Source organism: Anolis sagrei, chromosome 3 (assembly GCF_037176765.1).
Source record: "Anolis sagrei isolate rAnoSag1 chromosome 3, rAnoSag1.mat, whole genome shotgun sequence".
Lineage (NCBI taxonomy): Eukaryota > Metazoa > Chordata > Lepidosauria > Squamata > Dactyloidae > Anolis > Anolis sagrei.
In genome coordinates, this window is record NC_090023.1 from 28,469,640 (window position 1) to 28,492,811 (window position 23,172).

Genomic DNA, 23,172 nt, shown 5'->3' on the forward strand with positions numbered 1-23,172 from the left:
GTTCTCAAAACATTTCACTATCACAAATAGGAAGAGGGAGAAAGAAGGGAAGCTAGTCACGAAAACATGCATGTTTTTAAATCAATTTCTTTCTACAATCTGTCACAGCCTTTAGGTAGTTTTTCAACTAAACAACAGCTTTGTTTTTCTTATACGAAAATTAAGAACCAAAATCTAAAAATAATGTATTGTCGAAGGCTTTCATGGCTGGAATCACTGGGTTGTTGTAGGTTTTTTTGGGCTATATGGTCATGTTCTAGAGGCATTATCTCCTGATGTTTCGCCTGCATCTAGGGCAAGCATCCTCAGAGGTAGTGATCAAAGGTAGATGCAGGCGAAACGTCAGGAGAGAATTTGTTCACCGCCTAGAAAACTTTAATGTATTGGCAACTTAAAAATGCATTGAACAAACAAAACAAACAAGCCTGCTCGATCTTTGACAAGAGTGGGCCCAGACTATTTAATGACAAGGTAATGAATGAGAAAAGGCTGGAAAAGTGCAAACTATTTCCAAGAAATACCTTTATGCACAGCTTTAAAGCAATGCTCTACTACAAATTGGCACGTAGCTTGTGCAATGCATTCCACAGCACTGTGTCACACTTCCCTGACCTATAACATGCTAAAAATTACTGGCATTAATAGACCTCTGGCGTAGGATGTCTTTTGCAACACTGAAAACAGAGCAGTTTTAAGGTCTGTGGAACGAACTTATCTATTCAGCAATGGCAGTCAGAAGTCGTACAACTAGCCTGCCTTATTCAGTCACTTGCTACCAGCTCAGGGATGGCAGTCAAGGCTCTCAAAGCCCTTTAAAAACAAAGTATGCTGTTTCTGAATGCCTGAAAGAATTCTCCTACCTCCAGCTGATAGCTCCTTCTGCTACTTCTGTATCATCATCATCATCATCATCATCATCCTTATCTTTCTCTTTATCGCATCTTTCTCCCAAGATAGGGACTCAAGGTGGCTAACAATTGTTATAGACCAGGCATAGGCAAACTTTCTAACTTGGGGGCTGCATGCTAACACTCCCTGCTAAGAGGACTGGCTGCTCAGTGATGGATGGAAGGAAAGAAGGGAGGGAGGGAGGGAAGGAGAAAGAGGGAGAGACGGCGCAAAGAGGGAAGGAAGGATGAAAGGGTGGAAGGGAGAAAAAGAGTGAGGAAGAAAGAGGGAGGGAGGAAAGAAAGAAAGAAGGAAGGATAGAATGTGGGTTGTTACAGGTTTTTCGGGATCTATGGCCATGTTCTAGATACCATGGATCTAGAACAGGGTCTAGAACAGGGGTCCTCAAACTAAGGCCTGGGGGCCGGATACGGCCCTCCAAGGTCATTTACCTGGCCCTCGCTCAGGGTCAACCTAAGTCTGAAAGAACTTGAAAGCACACAACAACAACAATCCTATCTGATCAGACAAAAGCAGGCCCGCATTTCTCACTGAAATACTAATAAGTTTATATTTGTTAAAATTGTTCTTCATTTTAAGTATTGTATTGTTTTTAAGTGGGTTTTTTTTTTGCACTACAAATAAGATATGTGCAGTGTGCATAGGAATGCATTTATGTCTTTTTCAAATTATAATCCGGCCCTCCAACAGTTTGAGAGACAGTGACCTGGCCCTCTGTTTAGAAAGTTTGAGGACCCCTGGTCTAGAACATGGGCATACAGCCCGAAACAATTACAACAACCCAGTCAGTGGTTCTGGCCATGAAAGCCTTTGACAATACAAGGATAGGATGGTGACAGAGGAGGGGTGAGAAAAGAGCCCAAGTAAATCTAAGGTGGAAGGAAAGAACTAGGCATCACCATTTGATTTATTCTTATCTTATCAATTTATTCATTGCTTATGTTATATCTTAATCTTACAATGACTTAAATCAAGAAATAGCTTCCTAAGATCTACAGAGACACTCTCAGGAGCACTTCAGCAAGCAAGAGTCCAAAAGTGGCCGGCTCAAACCCAGAACCTCAATCAATGGCTGTTACCAGATGAGAGACTCCCCCCTGGAAACACAGAAGACTGGGTGACTTGGAAGGCGCTGAACAGACCGCGCTCTGGCACCACGAGATACAGACCTAACCTTAAGAAATGGGGCTACAAAATAGAGTCCACGACATGCAAATATGGAGAAGAGCAAACCAGAGACCATTTACTACAATGCAGCCTGAGCCCTGCCACATGCACAATGGAGGACTTCTCACAGCGACATCAGAGGCACTCCAAGTGGCCAGCTACAGGTCAAAAGACATTTAGTACAATGAATGTTTGCCTTTTATGTCTGGAATCCGCCCTGAGTCTCTGGGGAGATAAAGCAGAATATAAATAAAGTTCATTATTTATTATATTATTATAATACAATGCCAAGTTTTTAACTTTGTGGTTTTTCTATACATTATTAACTGTATTCTCAACATGCTACAGAGACAATAAATAAATAAAATCTTAATCTTCCAAAGCAAGGTACCTTTTTGTGACCTGTTATGTCAAGGATTGTTGGTCCAAAACCAACTGAAGACGTAGAATTACTTAAAGATTAAGCAAACAAAAAACTAACTTGGAAGACAACTGGAAGAAAAACACTAGCTGTAGTTAATTTTGAAAAAGAGAGAAAGGAATCTCAGCCTGATCACAAATAGACAAACCAATCTGTACAATTAGTTCTTTTCTAGCCAAAATTGGCATGTTGGGAGGGAGCTATAAAGCCTTAGCTATCAATAAGAGCAAAGGCTTCAACTAATCCTAGAAACCTTCCAAGAGGAACTGCTACGCCCCGATACTATTGTGATACCACTTCCTCTTGCATTAGTAGTACTCTCAACCTTTTGGTTAGGCGTGACCTTTACAAAAAAGAGTTGGAATGAACAAATGGTCAATTTTTCAATGACCTGTTGAAGCTATTTCCTTTTTTTTCATAACAAGACTTGGTTCTCACAATTCTGCACATTCCTTTATATCTCTTACGGCTCCATTTCCCTTTCGCATAGCCAAAAAGCCAAGGACAAAAAATAAAACGAAAATGCAGTCAACTGGGCTATCTTTATGGGTATCTTGATGTACTTCACAGGCATGAATGTATTCAAGTTCTATTGCAGAAAATCACGAACGCCATGCTTTGAAATAAGACACTGTATTTATAATGAACTATTCTAATCAAAGCTAGTTTTAAAAAATAGCACATTTAGTTAATAATGCGGGAAAACCATTTAATATTTGAATACTGGGATATGTGGGATTTTTACTGCAAGGAAAGAAAAACATGTCAGCATTCAGTACATCGTGATACATTTACGTGCACGAAAGACAGTCACAAGAACAAGCCAATTTGGTAGAACTAATTCTTCATGCAGTGTTCATCATCATCATTATTACTACGTAAAGCGAGGAGGGAGAAAAGCCCTGCCGTCCTTAATAGCCAGTTTGCTACACTTCTATCTTTAGATCACCAAATGATAAAGAAAAGCACATTTTTCCCAAGCAAATATGTTTGGTTTCAAGCCTTAAACCTGTGGTTCTCAACCTTCCTAATGTCGTGACCCCTCAATATAGTTCGTCATGTTGTGGTGACCCCCAACCATAAAATTATTTTTGTTGCTAATCCATAACTGTAGTTTTGCTACTGTTATGAATCATAATATCTGAGATGCAGGATGTATTTTCATTCACTGGACCAAATTTGGCAAAAATACCCAATACATCCAAATCTGAATACTGGTGGGGTTGGGGAGGGGATTGTTTTGGTCATTTGGGAGTTGTAGTTGCTAGGATTTATAGTTCACCTAAAATCAAAGAGCATTCTGAACTCCACCAACGATGGAACTGAACCAAACTTGGCACACAGAAGTTCCATGACCAACAGAAAATACTGGAAGGGTTTGGTGGGCATTGACCTTGAGTTTCGGAGTTGTAGTTCACCTACATCCATAGAGCAATGTGGACTCAAACAATGATGGATCTGGACCAAACTTGGCACAAATACTCAATATGCCCAAATGTGAACACTGGTGGAGTTTGGGGAAAATAGACCTTGACATTTGGGATTTGTAGTTTCTGGGATTTATAGTCCACCTACAATCGGAGAGCATTCTGAACCCCACCAATGATAGAATTGGGCCTAACTTCCCACACAGAATCCCCATGTCCAACAGAAAATACTGTGTTTTCAGATGGTCTTTGGCGACCCTTCTGACACCCCCTCACGACCCCCAGGTTGAGAAACACTGTACTAGAAGAAATCATTGTTTACCATCTTCTACACAAGCATCTTCTGCTCAAGTAGGGTCAGAGTAATTAAAGGAACAAAACAATAGGATCTGATATTATTAATACCTCTTTATATATTACTATTTGGGATGTGACAAAATCAGCAGACAGGAAATGATCTAGCAAACATAGGAAGCAGTCAGGAGGTGGCATGCAGTATTTATGCTTATGTCCGGAATCAGGTTTAGCCCATTTTTCCAAATGGTGAGAGTATTTTAAATGTATTCAATTTTATTCATGCGTATTTTTTATAATATATGTCTAATTTTGTTGGTATTTGTCCCTTTAAAATGTACATCTTTGCAGCTGTCCTTATGGAATTATCCTTATAACCACAGAACATACTGATGGTCTTTTGACAACCTCTCTGACACCCTCCTTGTGACCCCCCAAGGGTCCCGACCCCCAGGTTTTAAAACGCTGCCTTAGTTGGATTGTGGAGTCTTTCCAGGAGCTTGAAAATAGGTGTTTGAGGACACACCTTGTCAAAACACCTACCTTTCGGAATGAAAATTTTGGAATTTGTTAGGACAGAGTACTTCATTAACTCATTAAAATTGTTTGATTTTATTGTTATGGAAGAGACTTGCTTAACCGTTTGTCTAATATTGTATTGGCATCCATCCACAGTTATTAATGAAGTTTGTGAAACAATAATTTGTTTCAATATGAAATATTTTCTGTCCCTTATCACTGTGGGAGTAAATTGATTGTTTTAAGGAGAGGCCGTCTTGGGAAATAAATATTTAAGGGAACAAACAGTAATTTGGAGATTCCAGTTTTGGGTGCTGTCCAGTTTAGGAAGGATAATGGCAGGCTGAAGATGAAAGAAATAGAATCATAGAAAATAGGACCAACATTATTTCTTTAACATACAATTTGATACGCAAGGCAGAAATAACATTACAAGAATAGGAATGAGTTCCTTCATGATAAAAAATAAGAGCAAATGAACATGTCTCAGTGAACTTGTTATTCAATACTAATGTGAGTGTGTGTGTCAAATGAAACAAGATTAGGTAAGCTTTTGATAAGAAAAAAAGTATTTTGAATCTTCTAGAGCAGGCATGGGCAAACTTTGGCCCTCCAGGTGTTTTGGACTTCAACTCCCACAATTCCTAACAGCCGGGCTGCATGGCCATGTTCTAGAGGCATTCTCTCCTGACGTTTTGCCTGAATCTGTGGCAAGCATCCTCAGAGGTTGTGAGGATGCTTGCCACAATCTCTGAGGATGCTTGCCACAGATGCAGGTGAAACATCAAGAGATAATGCTTCTAGAACATGGCCATACAGCCCGAAAAACATACAACAACCCAGTGATTCCTGCCATGAAAGCCTTTGACAATATTCAGTATTTTCCGTTGGTCATAGGGGTTCTGTGTGGGAAGTTTGGCACAATTCTGTCATTAATGGGGTTCAGAATACTCTTTGATTGTAGGTGAACTATAAATCCCAGCAACTACAACTCACAAAGTTCTTAATGGGGAAGTTATTGATGGGAAAGTATTTTCTTAGTTTCAGAAGGAATTTCTCAAAGAGTTTAGAGCAACGTTTCTCAACCTGGGGGGGGGGGGTCACGAGGGGGTTTCTCATGATCGCCAAAGACCATCAGAAGACCCCCTTTGGCAGAGAAGGCTGAAGATCTCTTAGCCTGTCCAGCCTCTCAGATTGACTCTCAGCCAAGGGGAAGGCTGTTTCTGAGACTCAAAGCAGGGAGGGGAGAGCAGCATGGTGGGCATGTGTGGTTGAGGGAGAGCATGTGAGGCTGGAGGGAGGATCGCGCCAGTGAGTCCATTCAAGGCATGGGAGTTCTGTGTGGGAAGTTTGGCTCAATTCTATCCCTGATGGGGTTTGGCATGCTCTTTGATTGTAGGTGAACTATAAATCCCAGCAACTACAACTCCCAAATGTCAAGGTCTATTGTCCACAAATTGCACCAGTGTTCACATTTGGGCATATTGAGTATTTGTGCCAAGTTTGGTCCATATCCATCATTGTCTTGAGTCCAAAGTGCTCTCTGGGTGTAGGTAAACTACAACTCCGAAACTCAAGGTCAATGCCCACCAAACCCTTACAGTATTTACATTGGTCATGGGAGTTCTGTGTGCCAAGTTTGGTTCAATTCCATCGTTGGTGGAGTTCACAATGCTCTTTGATTTTAGGTGAACTATAAATCCCAGCAACTACAACTCCCAAATGATCAAAACAATCCCCTCTCTAACCCCACCAGAATTCAAATTTGGGTGTATCGGGTATTTGTGCCAAATTTGGTCCAGTGAATGAAAATACATCCTGCATATCAGATATTTACATTACGATTCATAACAGTAGCCAAATTGCAGTTATGAAGTAGCAATGAAAATAATGTTATGGTTGGGGGTCACCACCACATGAGGAACTGCATTAAGGGGTCATGGCATTAGGAATGTTGAAGGCTGATCTAAGGGTACATTTGGGTATTAAGAAAGTCTTGCTATTCTCAAACCTGGCTCGACACTGAATTTAGAAGAACGTGTGCAATCTAAGGTAAAGGTAGTCCCCTGACATTAAGTCCAGTCATGTCTGACTCTGGGGTGTGGTGCTCATCTCCATTTCTAAGCCGAAGAGCCAGCGTTGTCCGTAGACACCTCCAAGGTCATGTGGCCGGCATGACTGCATGGAGCACTGTTACCTTCCCGCCGGAGCGGTACTTATTGATCTACTCACATTTGCATGTTTTCGAACTGCTAGTTTGGCAGAAGCTAGGGCTGACAGCGGAAGCTCACGCCGCTCCCCGGAATCGAACCTGCGACCTTTCGATCAACAAGCTCAGCAGATCAGTGCTTTAACCTACTGCGCCACACCGGGGGCTCCTAGCACTTTGAAAAATGCAACAAGTTAAAGAGCCACATCTCCATGTGTACATCCTGCAGGTGGAGTGGTTATGGTGGAGGCATGCTGCCCCTTTCGAAAATTTCTCCCAAAGTTCATTTTCCCATACTTTCCAAAATCCCTTGTGCGCCAATCCAGATTGGGAGGGGCATCTTTATGGGTGTTCTCTGTAAATCGGCACGCATGGCCTTCCGAACCATGTTTCTGAATCATTTGCTGAAATTTGTATCTATATTTGGCCTAGAAATCCAGCGAGCAAAACAAGATGCCCGCAATCACAGACGCATTGTCCAGGCGTCTGAAGGAGCTTATTGAAAGAGCGAGCCATCTCAAAGGAAAAACAGAGGAATGCAGAGCAGGGTTCCAAGCTGACTGCGATTGCGCCTGGCTACTGAGAGCTTTTCAAGTTAATTAAAATCCTACATTGTTCTAGGAAGCGCGTGCCAGAGACAGAGATAGCTTCACAAGCATTCCTTCTCTTTGGCAAGATATTAGCCTTCTTTTGAGGGGCCTGCGTTACACAAAGCTGTGTGTGCACAGCCCCATGACTAACTGCGGTTGTGCATGTTAACTGTGACTCAGTGCTCCAAGAATGGTGTCAACTCTGAAAAATGAACCAAAGCTGAATTTGTTTAATGGCCAGATGATTTACTGAAACATCTGACAAAGAAAGAGCCTTCACGTATCAACAGAGAATTTGAGGGATATATAGTCCAAACCTCTATAGAATCATAGAGTTGGAAGAGACCTCGTGGGCCATCCAGTCCAACCCCCTGCCAAGAAGCAGGAAAATCGCATTCAGAGCACCCCTAACAGATGGCCATCCAGCCTCCTTTTGGACACATTACACCTCATCAACATCTTCCCTAAAAAGTGGTGCCCCAAACTAACACAGTATGTCAGATAAAATTCCAAATCATTGATTGATATTTTAATGTTTCAATACTTTAAATATTTCTCAAGTTAGCTTATATTAAATTTACTCCCCCAGGGAATTCCTATTTCATTTAAAAACTGTTTTATAAAATTATTTACTAACTGTAGTAAAGGTAGGTAAAGGTTTTCCCCTGACACGAAGTCCAGTCGTGTCCGACTCTGGGGGTTGGTGCTCATCTCAATTTCTAAGCCAAAGAGCCAGCATTGTCCATAGACACCTCCAAGGTTATGTGGTTGGCATGACTGCAGAGTAGAACCTATTGTTCTACTCACATTTGCATGTTTTCGAACTGCTAGGTTGGCAGAAGCTGGGGCTGACAGCAGAAGCTCACATTGCTCCCTGGATTCAAACTTGTGACCTTTCGGTCAACAAGCTCAGCAGCTCAGTGGTTTAACTCACTACAGCACTGGGGCTTACTAACTGTGCCAGTATATTGTCATCACAACAATCTAGAAGCACTAAAATAATCACAGTATTCAGTCATCAATGAGCCCCTGGTGGCAGCTGCTTAACTTGCTGACTGAAAGTTTGATGGTTCGAATCTGTGGAGCAGGGTGAGCTCCTGCTGTTAGCCCCAGCTTCTGCCAACCTAGCAATTCAAAAACATGCAAATGTGAGTAGATCAATAGGTACCACTTCTGCGGGAAGGTAATGGCACTCCTTGTAGTCATGCTGGCCACATGACCTTGGAGGTGTCTACGGACAACGCCGGCTCTTCAGCTTATAAATGGGGATGAGTCGGACACAGCTAGACTGAATGTTAGGGAAAACCTTTACCTTTACTTTATTCAGTCATCATGACAGTATGAATATTGCTTCATACTCTTCCTAAAGACAACAAAGATGGTACTGATTATAATTCTGGGTGAGTGCATTCCCCTTTCAGAATATGCAAGCTTCTTTTTCCAAATGGTAATGTTCATTGGCTTAACTGCATTTTTTTCTTTTAAATGCTCAGACTACACACAGTTCTGGATACTTATCTAAACAAATATAAAGTTAAGAAAATTTTATACAGGTTTTTTTTTGTCGTGTCAGGAGCGACTTGAGAAACTGCAAGCTACTTCTGGTGTGAGAGAATTGGCCGTCTGCAAGGACATTGCCCAGGGGACGCCCGGATGATTTGATGTTTTTATCATCCTTGTGGGAGGCTTTTCTCATGTCCCCGCTTGGGGAGCTGGAGCTGACAGAGGGAGCTCATCCGCCTCTCCCCGGATTCGAACTTGCGACTTGTCGGTCTTCATTTTATACAGTAAGGAATGGGTCTGCTTCCTGTTCTACCAACCGAGGCTGGCCCTTTTTCAGGATATGCCTCGGATAATTCCCCATCATCCTCATTCAACAAACATTTAATCTCCATGTCTGCTGAGTACAATCTGTCCTCACTGACTCAGGACTTGGGGACGGTAGAACGTTACCACCTTGGTGTCCTTTCAGTTTTTTGTGTGGACTCCTGAAAACCCACAGCAATCTGCCAAGCCTGATGAAATCTCCCTGGAATGCAAGGGTGGTGCCATTTACTACATAAGCATCAGAACTCCTGCTTGGACATCAGAAATAGGATAGCTCAAGCACATTGTTTCGGGGAAATTCGGGAAGCCCCTGAGCTGAAAGAGTCCAGTTGCAGCTGTTGCGCCATTTGTTGCAGAACTTTGCAGGAGACACAACCAGAGCTGTGCTTTTCAAATACACTCACACATTTTCCCAAGAAACCAACACAACCAAAGTGTGACAACTCGCACCTCTTCAATAATCCACATCAGTTTAATATTTTATGGTGGAAGCAACAACCCTGTCAACTTTTTTCATTCCAAGAAAGAGAGAGAGAAAACTAGAATCCAGACCTTCTCAGCTTGATGAACAGATCTAATCATCTGCTCAATTGCTTCTATTCAGTGCAATTAAAATATTTAAAAAGCTACTATCTACAACTGCATGCAACATTCCTCAACTAATTGCCTGGGGTGTTTCCAAATGGATTAGTGAGTTGCAAGAAGCATGCCTGCAATCCTGTGCCAGAATATTTTGTAAAGACTGAAAACTGCATTTTCAAGTTCATCCAGTTTTGTTTACCAGCTGGCGGACAACTAACAGCATTTCTGACTTCATATTTCTGTGCTGAGTTAAGGCCATGCCTCTATTAGAAGTTCTACAAGTCCTGGAACTATGTACACTGAAAGCTTATTTTTTTCAATTCAGGACATCACATGTTATTTGGTTTAATCATTTTTGAAAGAGGAACAGTTATATTGTGAGATACATCCAGATGTTGGGAAATGAACATTCTTAAAAAAAACAAAACATTTAGTTCACTTCAGTTTTTGCTCCTATCAAGGCCTACTTTGGGTACACATTATTTACAATACTTACCCAACTCTTAATAGCCTTAATGTCTCTTCTCAATAAGATAAACCTTAGTCTCCAGAGACTTAAATCAGTAGTTCTCATTTTAGAGGTTTCCAGCCCTGCATTTGTACCTGGATATGCATCTCAAGCAATGATTGGAAGCATGATAGGACAGCCAGTGCCTGTCATAGGGCAAAACGCAGGCATGGCAGTAAGCATGGGTATGCCATATGGCTTTTCTGTCTCTATACAAACTGCTGCTCAAAATATTGGTGGACACCAAGGAATGAGCATGGGGTGACTAACCTCACCACAGAAAATTCGTATGCAGTAAAATCAGAGAAATGTTTCTCAGATGAATCAGCAAATGGCTAAAACGAATCTGAGTTGTTCCAGCAATGAGAGGGTTTTGCCTAACCCCCAAAATGCAGCAGGAAGGAGGACTGGAAGTTCCCCAGGCCAGACTTATTGGAAATGGAAACTGCAATGGACGTTTCATCTCTAGATCAAGACCTGACTGCCATACTCAAATGAATCTAGCTTTCCTGTTCTGTCCATGTAAATTTTCCTTGTTGGTACTACATTAGAATCTCGCTTATCCGACCTTCACTTATACGACATTCCGTCTTATCCAACACTTTTATCGGACACCCTCCTTTTCCTCTTCAATTAAAGGAGCGCTCCCCAACTCTTTTTCCATTCCCAATAAGTGGAAAAAGGCAAGAGGAGGAGGAGGAGGAGGAGGAGGGAGGAAAGGTGGAATAGGGACAGCACCAGAAGCGGAAGCGTCTTCCCTCTTTCCCTCTGTGATTTCCACGTTCCTCTTGTTCCTCTTCCGCATCCGGGCATTTCCTGATGTGCCGCTCTAGCCCCAAGGCATTGCCTTGCCTTAACTCTTTGAGTCCCTGTTGTTAGTATTCTAGGTGTCTAGTGTCAGGTCAGACGAGTAACAGTAGGAGACTCCGTAATATCCGACATTTTCATTTATCTGACGTTCTGCCGGCCTGTTTATAGTCAGATAAGCAACGCTTTACTGTACCAAGAAATCTTAAACGACTATATTGCGGTATGCAATTATTTTAAAAATTTGGCCTAGGGAATAGCACATTGGGGTCACTTATCACTGGCAGCTTTTCCATTCCACAGCACATTTGATTTCATTAAAGCATGCCTTTCAAAAGGACTTACTCAAATTATTAGTCACAGAGTCTATGTTTCCATATAAGGGAAGTAGATATCATGATAGTATGATGTCTGGTCTCCAGACACCACTTGACAATTACGCTGATAACCCTGTAGAAGATACTACACGAAAGAGGTATCACAACAGTACTATCTGTAATATGTAAACACCTCTCTGCAAACTACCCAGTAATCCTATAGAACAGGCATGGGCAAACTTTGGCCCTCCAGGTGTTTTGGACGCCAACTCCCACAATTCCTAACAGCCTACTGGCTGTTAGGAATTGTAGGAGTTGAAGTCCAAAACACCTGGAAGGCCAAAGTTTGCCCGTACCTTCTATAGAATATACTGCATAAACAAAACTAATAATATAAACTAAGCACTTTTTCTGCCCTACAAAGAAAATATTGTTCTGCAACCTACCAATAACTTGGAAAATATTTGCCATTGGAATATAACTCTCAGCATCCTCTAGCCAACATAACCAACACCAAATGTGTCAATTTTCATAGCAGTAGAGCCAGTCATGCTTACCTGATCGCATCCCACATTCACCAGTTCCTGCAGCATTTGCCTGTTGACTTCAATGGCTGCTGAAGTGTTGCCCAACTCATTCGCAAAAGGTGACAAAGAAGCACTGATTTCTCGCAGAGCCTTTTGGTAAGGCCCAAACTTGGTAGAAGGTCTCAGCTGCTGCTGCCTGGCACTATCTTTCCCAAGTACGATTTTAGTGTCCAGAGAGCTTTTGCCACCTGGTCCAACAGGTAATCCCTGACTGAAAGATTTGGTAGGTTGTTTCAAACCTTCCCGAATCTCCTGCAGTCTTTGTCTGCTGTTGCCGGAGTAAGTAGTCGCAGGAAAAGTCTTTGGCCTCATGGTTAATCCAGTTTTGTTTCAGCATAAATACCAGCTTCTTTTGCATAGAATTGCAGGGATATTTGGGGCTGTTCTTGAGGACATCAATTTGCTGTGAAGCATAATCCCTTAATACAATTTCAGGACAGGACTGCAAATCTGTGAAGGAGGGACTGTCAGACTTTTATGTCCAGATCTGTCCCTTGCAAACAACTGGCATGACACTTATCTTGAAGGGCAGCCACACTCATTCTTCTTTAATTCACAGTTTTTAAAGTTCCTAAAGACAGGGAGAAACCCTGTCATTCCATCTTGATGTTTTTCAGAGCCTAAAAGACAGAACACAAATATATTAACAAAGTCTTTTTTCTTTTAATAATAACAACAACAACATTATTTTTGTATCCCGGAGCCCCCAGTGGCACAGTGGGTTAAACCCCTATGCTAGCAGAACTGAAGACCGACAGGTCGCAGGGTCAAATCCGGGGAGAGGCGGATAAGCTCCCTCTATCAGCTCCAGCTCTTCATGCGGGGACATGAGAGAAGCCTCCCACAAGGATGATAAAAACATCAAATCATCTGGCCGTCCCCTGGACAACGTCCTTGCAGACGGCCAATTCTCTCACACCAGAAGTGACTTGCAGTTTCTCAAGTCGCTCCTGACATGACAAAAAAAATTGTATCTCGCTTCCATCTCCCCAAAAGGACTCGGGGGGCTTCAATTGGACAAGCCCGATCAACATAAACTATACCAGACTAAAATACATAAAACAACATCATAAAACAAACAACATAAGGGTGTAAAAACAACAACAGAGCAAACAACCAATAGCCTGAGTAGTAAACAGTTTATGAGTAGTAAACAGTTTCTTTTTTTTTCTCAAGACATGGCATCTTACATTTATTGATATTCTACTATGATAAAATGCAAAGCTAAGAACAATAAAACACAAGAACTATGCAGAATATGAAAAGGTATGAAGTTTATTACTGTTTAGTAAACTTTATACTGAATCAACCAAAATATAAATTGAGCATTCAGACTAAAATCCAATTACTGATCCAAACTACAATAAGCTAACTAAATCAAAAGCAACCTGGAAAGTTAAAAATTCTATAATTTATTTATTTATTTACAGTATTTATAGTCCGCCCTTCTCACGCCGCAGGGGACTCAGGGCGGATTACAATGTACACATATATGGCAAACATTCAATGCCAAAGACACACAACAGATATAGACAGACAGTCAGAGGCTATTAAACTTTTTCTGGCCGCCAGGGGAGCTGTCGCTTTCATCGACCATCTGCAACGCTGATGAAGTACTTCCGCATTCCCGGTCTGCTTTTGCTGGAGTGCTTTGCTGGAGTCTTTTTTATGGCCTCATAAATTAGTTAAATTTGCCTCCCCACACATAGGTGGTACCTAATTTTCCTACTTGACAGATGCAACTGTCTTTCATGTTGCAAAGGTCGACAACAAGCTACACAATTGGTTGGAAGCTCACTCCAACCTGGGCTGGCTTCAAACTCATGACCTTGTGGTCAGAAGTGATCTTAATGCAGCTGACACTCAGAGAGCTGCACCATAGTCCCAGTGTCATTGGTCTGATAGGTTTAATCTGGTCAGAACTTAGGTCTAAAACAGTGGTTCCTAACCTTTTTTTGACCAGAGTCCACTTTGACCAGGGAACACGCTCCAACATTAGTACCAAAAGGGTTACAAATCAGTTTTTGGTCAACTTCAGATTCGGTTTGGTTATTTGGGGTACTGATTCAGAAAACTGCATTGGATAAACCACATCAGCTCTAGTTTCCGATACAGAGCATATGCCATCCAGTAGTCTCAATCCGCTCGTCCACAGAAAACCATATTCAATAATCTAGAGCTGATGTGGTAGTAGTAATCTTTCATGGATAGTCAGCCTCTCCCCTCCCGACATCCCTGTTTCGCGAGACCAGTTGCTCTCATTGCTGCGTGGTTTCCAGGCAGCGGTGTAGTAATGGTGAGGCCGCAGACCATATTTTTGTTCTTCCGGAGCATTGGTGCTCCACAGACCACAGTTTGGGAACGATTGATCTAAAAGCTTCCTCCAAACAGAAAGCTCTTAACATTTTTTTTCTGAATAGCACTGGATGTCTGGAGATTTCAGGGAGATTTCATACAGAACAGGAGCAACAAACTGAGCAAGAATGTTAGACCAAGAAGTCCTGCATTTGACGCATTCTTATATATGATGAAACAGACGAGGTATGTGTTGTGCAAGTTATTCTTAAAGCAGCTTAACTTAAAAGAATACAGATGGTGGCCTTGAGAATGTTCTTGCATCAACTGTATCTGATTTATGCAGTGACGCAAGACGCTGGGAATTCTATGACCAAAATTTAATGGAAGTAATTAACTGAATATGGGACTTCTACACTAGGTCAATTGATCCAGAATTTTTACAATTTTCATTGTTCAGTGTTCTTTTCTCAATGGAAAGAGGAAGCTTTTCCATGTATGATTAATATATGTGATGAAATATTTTCAGCCAACTATATTTCTTTACCACTATTTCACATCTGTTATATTCTAAACCAGTGGTGTTCAATCTTGGTCCTCCAGGTCCTCCAGGTGTTTTGGACTTCTGCTCCCAGGCTTCCTGACTACTGGACAAGTGTCGGGGCTTCTGGGAATTGGAGTCCCAAAGGCTGTCCTAAACTATGATGGCCTATGGCAGTGTTTCTCAACCGGGGGGTTGGGACCCCTGTGGGGGGTCGCGAAGGGGTGTCAGCAGGGTCGCCAAAGACTATCAGAAAGCATAGTATTTTCTGTTGGTCATGGGTTCTTTGTGGGAAGTTTGGTCCAATTCTATTGTTGGTGGGGTTCAGAATGTTATTTAATTGTAGGTGAACTATAAATCCCAGCAACTACAACTCCCAAATGTTAAGGTCTATTTTTCTCAAACTCCTCCAGTGTTCACATTTCAGCATATTATTCGTGCCAAGTTTGGTCTAGATCCATCATTGTTTGAGTCCACAGTGCTCTCTGGATGTAGGTGAACTACAACTCCAAAAATGCAAGGTCAATGTCCAGCAGATCCTCCCAGTATTTTCTCTTGGCCATGGGAGTTCTGTGTGCCAAGTTTGGTTCAATTTCATCATTGGTGGTGTTCAGAATGCTCTTTGATTGTAGGTGAACTATAAATCCCAGCCACTACAGCTCCCAAATGACAAAATCAACCCCCACCAACCCCACCAGTATTCAAATTTGGGCATATTGGGTATTTGGGATTTGAAAATACATCCTGCATATCAGATATTTCCATTATGATTCATAACAGTAGCAAAATTACAGTTACGAAATAGCAATGAAAATGTTATGGTTGGGGGTCACCGCAATGTGAGGAACTGTACTAAGGGGTCGCAGCATTAGGAAGGTTGAGAACCACTGGCCTCTGGCTACAAACAACTTCGGGTACAACCTATCTTCGAGACCACATCTCCTTCTATGAATTGGTGCAGGATCTGAGATCTTCCAGGGAGGCCTTCCTCTCGGTCCCACCACTGTTCCAAATATGGGGACAAGAGACGGGGCCTTCTTGGTGGTGGTGGCCCGGCTCCAGAATATCGTCCCTAGAGAGATAAGGTTAGCCCCCACTCTCCAAGCTTTTCCGTCTAGTCTAAAAACATGGCTTTTTAGACAGGCCTTTGACCTTGAGTAGATTTTAATGGTTAGACAAGAGAATTTAGTGACTGCTTCCCTTCAGCACTTGGATTGTTAATTTAAGACTGTTAATTTAAGATTGTTAATTTTATCCACAAGCATCGCTGCATTTTATGAATTAAAAATATTTTATATGTCATTTTATGTATGTTGACTGTTGCAAATTTATGGGGTTATAGTCTATATGTTTATGTATTGTTTCTTTTATGTTTGGCACTTGTAGTGCTTTTGTGAGCCACCCCAAGTCCCTTCAGGTGGCAGGGTCTAAAGGTTATTATTATTATTATTATTATTATTATTATTATTATTATTATTTTGTTCAAAATGGAACCCAGTCTCCAGTATGACATAAATAAAGCTAGTAATGTTAAAATATTCACTGATGGGCACAGTGCATTGTAATCCATGTTTAAATTACTAGCTAAGTACATCACCTTTCCTAAAGAAGAAAAGTATCATTCCTTATATCAGTGCTTCTCAATCTTCCTAATGCCTCCACCCCTTAATACAGTTGTATTAAGGGATTAAGGGGTTGAGGCTTTAGGAAGATTGAGAAGCACTGATATACAGATTGAGAAGCACCTCATGTTGTGATGGTCCCCAACCATAACATTATTTTTGTTGCTACTTCATAACTGTAATTTTGTTGCCGTTATGTAAATATCTGATACACGGGATGTACTTTCATTCATTGGACCAAATTTGGCACAAATACCTGATATGCCCAAATTTGAATACTGGTGGAGTTGGGGAAGGGATTGATTTTGTCATTTGGGAGTTGTAGTTGCTGGGATTTATAGTTAACCTAAAACCAAAGAGCATTCTGAACTCCACCAATGATGGAATTGAACTTGGCACACAGGACTCCCATAACCAGCAGAAAATACTGGAAGGGTTTGGTGGGCATTGACCTTGAGTTTTGGAATTGTAGTTCACCTACATCCAGAGGGCACTGTGGACTCAAACAATGATGGATCTGGACCAAACTTGGCACAAATACTCAATATGCTCAAATGCGAACACTGGTGGAGTAAGGGGGAAATAGACTTAACATTTGAGAGTTGTAGTTGCTGGGATTTATAGTTCACCTACAATCAAAGAGCATTCTATACCCCACCAGCAATAGAATTGGGCCAGACTTCCCCCTTGCAACCCCCCAAGGGGTCTTGACCTCCAGGTTGAGAAACGCTGGCTTATATTAAAGTGCAGCTTGTATCACAATATCACTTTGGTCTCTCTGGATCCCTCTCGATTACTTGATTTTGTATTTTTCAAAGTGTTTGCTTTATTGCTTTCCTTAGTATTACTCTGTTTTAAGGCTCTTGGAACACAGGGTACTGAAGGCTGGGTTGACAAAACCAAATCAGGGGCTACAAAACAAGGGCCACATAGTGTTTGGACACAATAGTACACCTCCACTGTTTCTGCACAAAGGTATCAGGAATTGCAGGCTGCATAAAGAAAGTGGTGGGGAGGGAGATTGTATAATGTGTCATATTTGGACAGCTGAATCTTTTCCTTGCCCACAAATTTCTGCAAGAATATAACGTTCTGGGAACAAAGGATGTTTCCTGCAAGTGACCTTAGACCGGGATACAAAAAGGAGTGAAATGCACAAGCAAGGGAACTTTGTGCACAGAACATAAAGAAGAAACAGAAGCGGTAATGAAATAATCATGCACGGGGCCAAAATGTTGCTTTCTTCTATCCGTACCAAGCCTACATTGTCTAGCATCTGTTTAAAGAGAAGAATTTCTGCTGAAAAATGAAAACAGCCTAAAGAGCAAATGGAAAACAGCAGCTGCATGCGCTATCCACTCTGACGCATGTGTATCCTTTGGATCCCAGCCTCAACATACATCCGTACAGGCTGTTTCCCACGCTCTTGCTTCAGATTCTAGCACTAGATTTGGACCACCAATTTCACTCTTCATAAAAGCAAAAATGATTTGCTACAGCAAAACCTAGCCATCAATGTTGCAACTGGATAATTTATCTATGCAACCGTTTTCCCCATCCATGCTGATGCTGTCAATTCCTACCTTTTGACAACGCAAACAAAGCACTAATTTTTTTCGTGGCAGGAGCGACTTGTGAGACTACAAGTTGCTTCTGGTGTGAGAGAATTGGCTGTCTGCAAGAACGTTGCCAAGAGGATGCCCGGATGTTTAATGTTTTACCATCCTGTGGGAGGCTTCTCTCATGTCCCTTGCATGGGGAGCTGGAGCTGACAGAGGGAGCTCAGTCGGCTTGCCCCAGATTCAAACTGCTGACCTATTGGTCAGAAGACCTGTCGCCACTGGGGGTTCCTAAAGTCCTAATACTGGCTAAGGATTGCTACAATTTTGTTTAGCAGAGAGTTAAGCAAGCATCATATTTATAAAGTGAACTAGCTTGGCACAAAATGCAGTTCACTTGCTCCTCATTCTTTACAAGACCATGTGAAGGGATGTTTAATGGCAGGCCGTTGGCAATGGGAATGCAAGGAATCTGGAACAGTTCTTGGAACTCAGGATCCTACTGATATGGGCAAACAACGCCAGGGCTGTTTCTTCAAGAGCAACTGAATAGCGGCTGCTTTGTTCAGCAAACTGTTCCAAATAACAAGGTTCGCTATTTATCCCAGCAGAGTCACCATGCCATGCATAACTAATATTTTTTAAAAGTCTCTTCATCCCAACATGAAAATAATATGAAAACTTCCCATTTGGACACTGCAACGCTCTCTACGTGGGGCTGCCTTTGAAGATAGCTAGGAAGCTCCAACTGGTTCAGAGATCGGCAGCCATATTACTGCCAGATTACTAACTGGAGCGCCGTACAAGGAGCTGACAAGTCCCATGTTATGGCAGCTCTGCTGGCTGCCGGTCTGTTTCCAGGTTAAATACAAAGTGTTGGTCGTTACCTATAAAGCCCTAAACAGTTCAGGCACAGACTAGCAGAAAAACCACATCTCCTTGTATAGGCCCTGCTCTCAGTCCCACTCCCGTCTCATGCACGGCTGGTGGGAACAAGAGAAGGGCCTTCTCCATGGCCACTTCCCACCTCTGGAACTCCCTCCCAAAAGAATTAAAATGCCCCCCTCTCTCCCTTCCTTTAAAAAGCTTCTAAAAACTTACTTATGTAAGCTAATCTATGGAGAGGAGGAATATGCTACATACTCCTGCCTTGACAAAAGATATTTACCTGTGCTTGCTGATGTTATGATATATAGTATATTATACTACATTGTGCTTTTAAGGTATTCATAGAGTCATAGAATCAAAGAGTTGGAAGAGACCTCGTGGGCCATCCAGTCCAACCCCCTGCCAAGAAGCAGGAATATTGCATTCAAATCACCCCTGACAGATGGCCATCCAGCCCCTGTTTAAAAGCTTCCAAAGAAGGAGCCTCCACCACACTCCGGGGAAGAGAGTTCCACTGCTGAACGGCTCTCACAGTCAGGAAGTTCTTCCTCCTGTTCAGATGGAATCTCCTCTCTTGTAGTTTGAAGCCATTGTTCTGTGTCCTAGTCTCCAAGGAAGCAGAAAACAAGTTTGCTCCGTCCTCCCTGTGGCATACTCTCACATATTTATACATGGCTATCATATCTCCTCTCAGCCTTCTCTTCTTCAGGCTAAACTTCAGGTATTGTATAATAACTGGTATGATTTTTTGCACTTTATGTCCACTGAGTTAATTGTTTGCTTGTTACAAGTTATACTGCGGATTGCATGGTTTTATAGTGATAGTAATGTAGGTCACGGCGCTCCATGCAGTCATGCTGACCACATAACCCTGGAGGTGTCTACGGACAACGCCGGCTCTTCGGCTAAGAAATAGAGATGAGCACCACACCCCAGAGTCAGGCACGACTAGACTTAATGTCAAGGGAAAACCTTTACCTTTTTACTAATGTTTTGTAATGTTTTAATGAACTTAATGTTGATTTTGATTTTAATTCAAATGTTATTTTAATTGTATATTGTTGTTAAGGCATTGAATTATTGCTTATCTGTAAACTACCTTGAATTCCCTCTAGGGTAGAGAAAGGCAGGATATAAATAGAGTAAATAAATAAATAAAGTAAATTTAATTCACTCTGTTTTGTTTTGATAGTCTATTTGGTTTTCGCATTGAATGTTTGCCATTTTGTTATTCCTGTAAACCACGATGAGTCCCTTTGGGGGGAGAAGGTAGGCTATAAATAAAGGTTGATTATTATTATTATTATTATTATTAAAAGTAAAGGTTTCCCCTTGACATGAAGTCAAGTAGTGTCCAACTCTGGGGAGTGGTGCTCATCTCCATTTCCAAGCCAAAGAACTGGCATTGTCCATAGAACCCTCCAAGGTCATGTGGCTGGCATGACTGCATGGAGCACTGTTACATTCCCGTAGAAGCAGTACCTATTCATCTCACATTTGCATGTTTTTGAACTGCTAGGTTGGCAGAAGCTGGGGCTAACAGTGGGAGCTCACCCTGCTCCGCAAATTCAAACTGCCAACCTTTTGGTCAGTAAGTTCAGCAGCTCAGTGGTTTAACCCACTGCACCACCAGGGGCTCCTATTATTATTGTTATTGTTGTTATTATACGGTAAAACACTGTATCTGGAAGGAATATATTCCACGATACCTGAAACCATGGATAACAGCAAATCTTATATTTTGACAATACTTGAGCTGAAAGCATACCATAGAATCAATCTGGAAGATCTTGAGAGACAACAAACACTTCCAATGGGTGGAGGTTGGAATGTGGGTACGTGAAACCATTTATATCCATTTGTGGGTAAAGGGATCTTGCTCGTACTTCCACATCTAGGAGTGATTCAGTTTATGATCTCTCACCTTGGGACTGCACACCTCGTAGATACATCTCTTCTAATATTTGAACTTCCCTGTTTCATCTAATATTCTCTCCCACTCCCATTGACTGAAAGTGAATGTAATATATAGTCACCAATTCAGGTTCCAGTAAAAAACAAAGTACATCCCACCTTCTCTACTCCCAAAAATTCCAGTCTGCCACCTTTTCTGTTAGGTGCCATGCCACCAGGACCTCCTGTCAGTGTGGCTACTTTTCTGAAGTCTGCTCTAAACCAATCCTACACCCTTTTCCCAGACAGAAAGGCCATAAACCCAGACTCCTGTCTTGATGAATAACGAAAAGTAGACAGACAGGCCTGGAAGGCTCAGCAAGTCCATGCAAGGGACCATCCCTTGGGCAGGTATTACGTGCAAAGAGTCAATGCAGTCGACCAACCAACCAACCAACTGAGGCCACATTTTCAGTCTCTTTTCTAGACATGCCATTTATACTATTGAAGGCTGCTGATCAAGACAACACTTGTAGAGTTAGAACTTCTACAACAGCAAGTGTTTCTCAATCTTTCTAATGCCGCGACCCCTTAATACAGTTTCTCATGTTGTGGTGACCCCCAACAACAAAATTATTTTAGTTGCTACTTCTTAACTGTAATTTTTCTACTGTTATGAATCCTAATGTAAATATCTGATCTGAAGGATGTATTTTCATTCACTGGACCAAATTGGGCACAAATACCCAATATACCCACATCTGAATACTGGTGGGTTTGGGGAAGGGGGTTGATATTGTCATTTGGGAGTTGTAGTTGCTGGGATTTATAGTTCACCTACAATCAAAGAGCATTCTGAACTCCACCAGCGATGGAATTAAACCAAACTTGGCACGCAGAACTCCCATGACCCACAGAAAATACTGGAAGAACTAGGTTGGCATTGACCTTGAGTTTTGGAGTTGTAGTTCACCAACATCCAGAGAGCACTGTGGATTCAAATAATGATGGACCAAACTTGGCATCAATACTCAATATGCCCAAATATGAACACTTGTGGAGTTTGGGGGAAATAGAATTAACATTTGGGAGTTGTAGTTGATGGGATTTGTAGTTTGCCTACAATCAAAAAGCATTCTGAACCCCACCAACGATAGAATTGGGCCAAATTTCCCACACAGAACCCACATGAGCAACAGAAGATTCTGTGTTTTCGAGTGGTCTTTGGTGACCCCCAGGTTGAGAAACACTATACTAGAAGAAACCATCACTTACCATCACTACACAAGCATCTTCTGCCCAGAGTGGTTAAAGGAACAAAATAAAAGGGGCTGATATTATTAATACCTCTTTATAGATCACTATTTGGGATGTGACAAAATCAGCAGAAAGGAAATGATCTAGCAAACATAGGAAGCAGTCAGGAGGGGGCATGCAGTATTTATGCTTATGTCCGGAATCAGGTTTAGCCCATTTTTCCAAATGGTGAAAGTATTTTAAATATATTCATTTTTATTTGTGCATATTTTTTATAATGTATGCCTTTTTTGTTGGTATTTGTTCCTTTAAAATGTACATCGTTGCAGCTGTCTATATGGAATTACTCTTTGCTTTCACATAGGGTCATGGTAAACATCCGGGCATCTTCTAGGCAATATCCTTGCAGACAGTCAATTCTCTCACACCAGAAGCAGCTTGCAATTTCTCAAGTTGCTCCTGACATGGGGAAAAAAACCCAGAAACTTTCACATAGGCAGCTATGTAAGTTTTGAAAGTGACATGATAAAGGTTACACAATACTTGCGTCATACAGTTGGGCTAAGTCAATCTCACCCCAATACAAATGTGAAATAGCTTTATTACTGGAGATCCTGTATATTTGGAGCTGAAATCTAAATCCAGACATTAACAACTAAAAGCCAACCCCAGGCTTTTTCATGGGTTCTGCATCCTCACTTGATACTGCCTTCCTCAAAATGTCAAATATTTGAGGTATACGGGCTCTCTCCAGTATACTTAAGATGGATGGGGTTTATTCTAGGGCAGGCATGGACAAACTTTGGTCCTCCAGGTGAATGAATGTTTGCATTATGCATGTAAAACTGTAATTCACTCTGAGTTCCTCCAGGGAGATAAAGTGGAATATAAATAAAGTGTATTATTATTGTTATTGTTATTTGAAACACAACAAGATGAGTCCACAGCAGACA

The 23,172-nt window shown here is 41.7% G+C and overlaps 1 protein-coding gene across 1 annotated transcript in view; it reads right to left on the reverse strand.

Annotated features, from left to right (window-relative positions):
- Nucleotides 1-23,172, reverse strand: part of LATS2 (large tumor suppressor kinase 2) — a 67,563-nt gene that overhangs the window by 37,963 nt on the left and 6,428 nt on the right. Inside the window, exon 2 of the mRNA XM_060770951.2 lies at nt 12,135-12,784. Coding sequence (XP_060626934.2) covers nt 12,135-12,476 — 342 coding nt within the window. The 5' untranslated portion in view covers nt 12,477-12,784. The remainder of the gene's footprint in view (nt 1-12,134; nt 12,785-23,172) is intronic.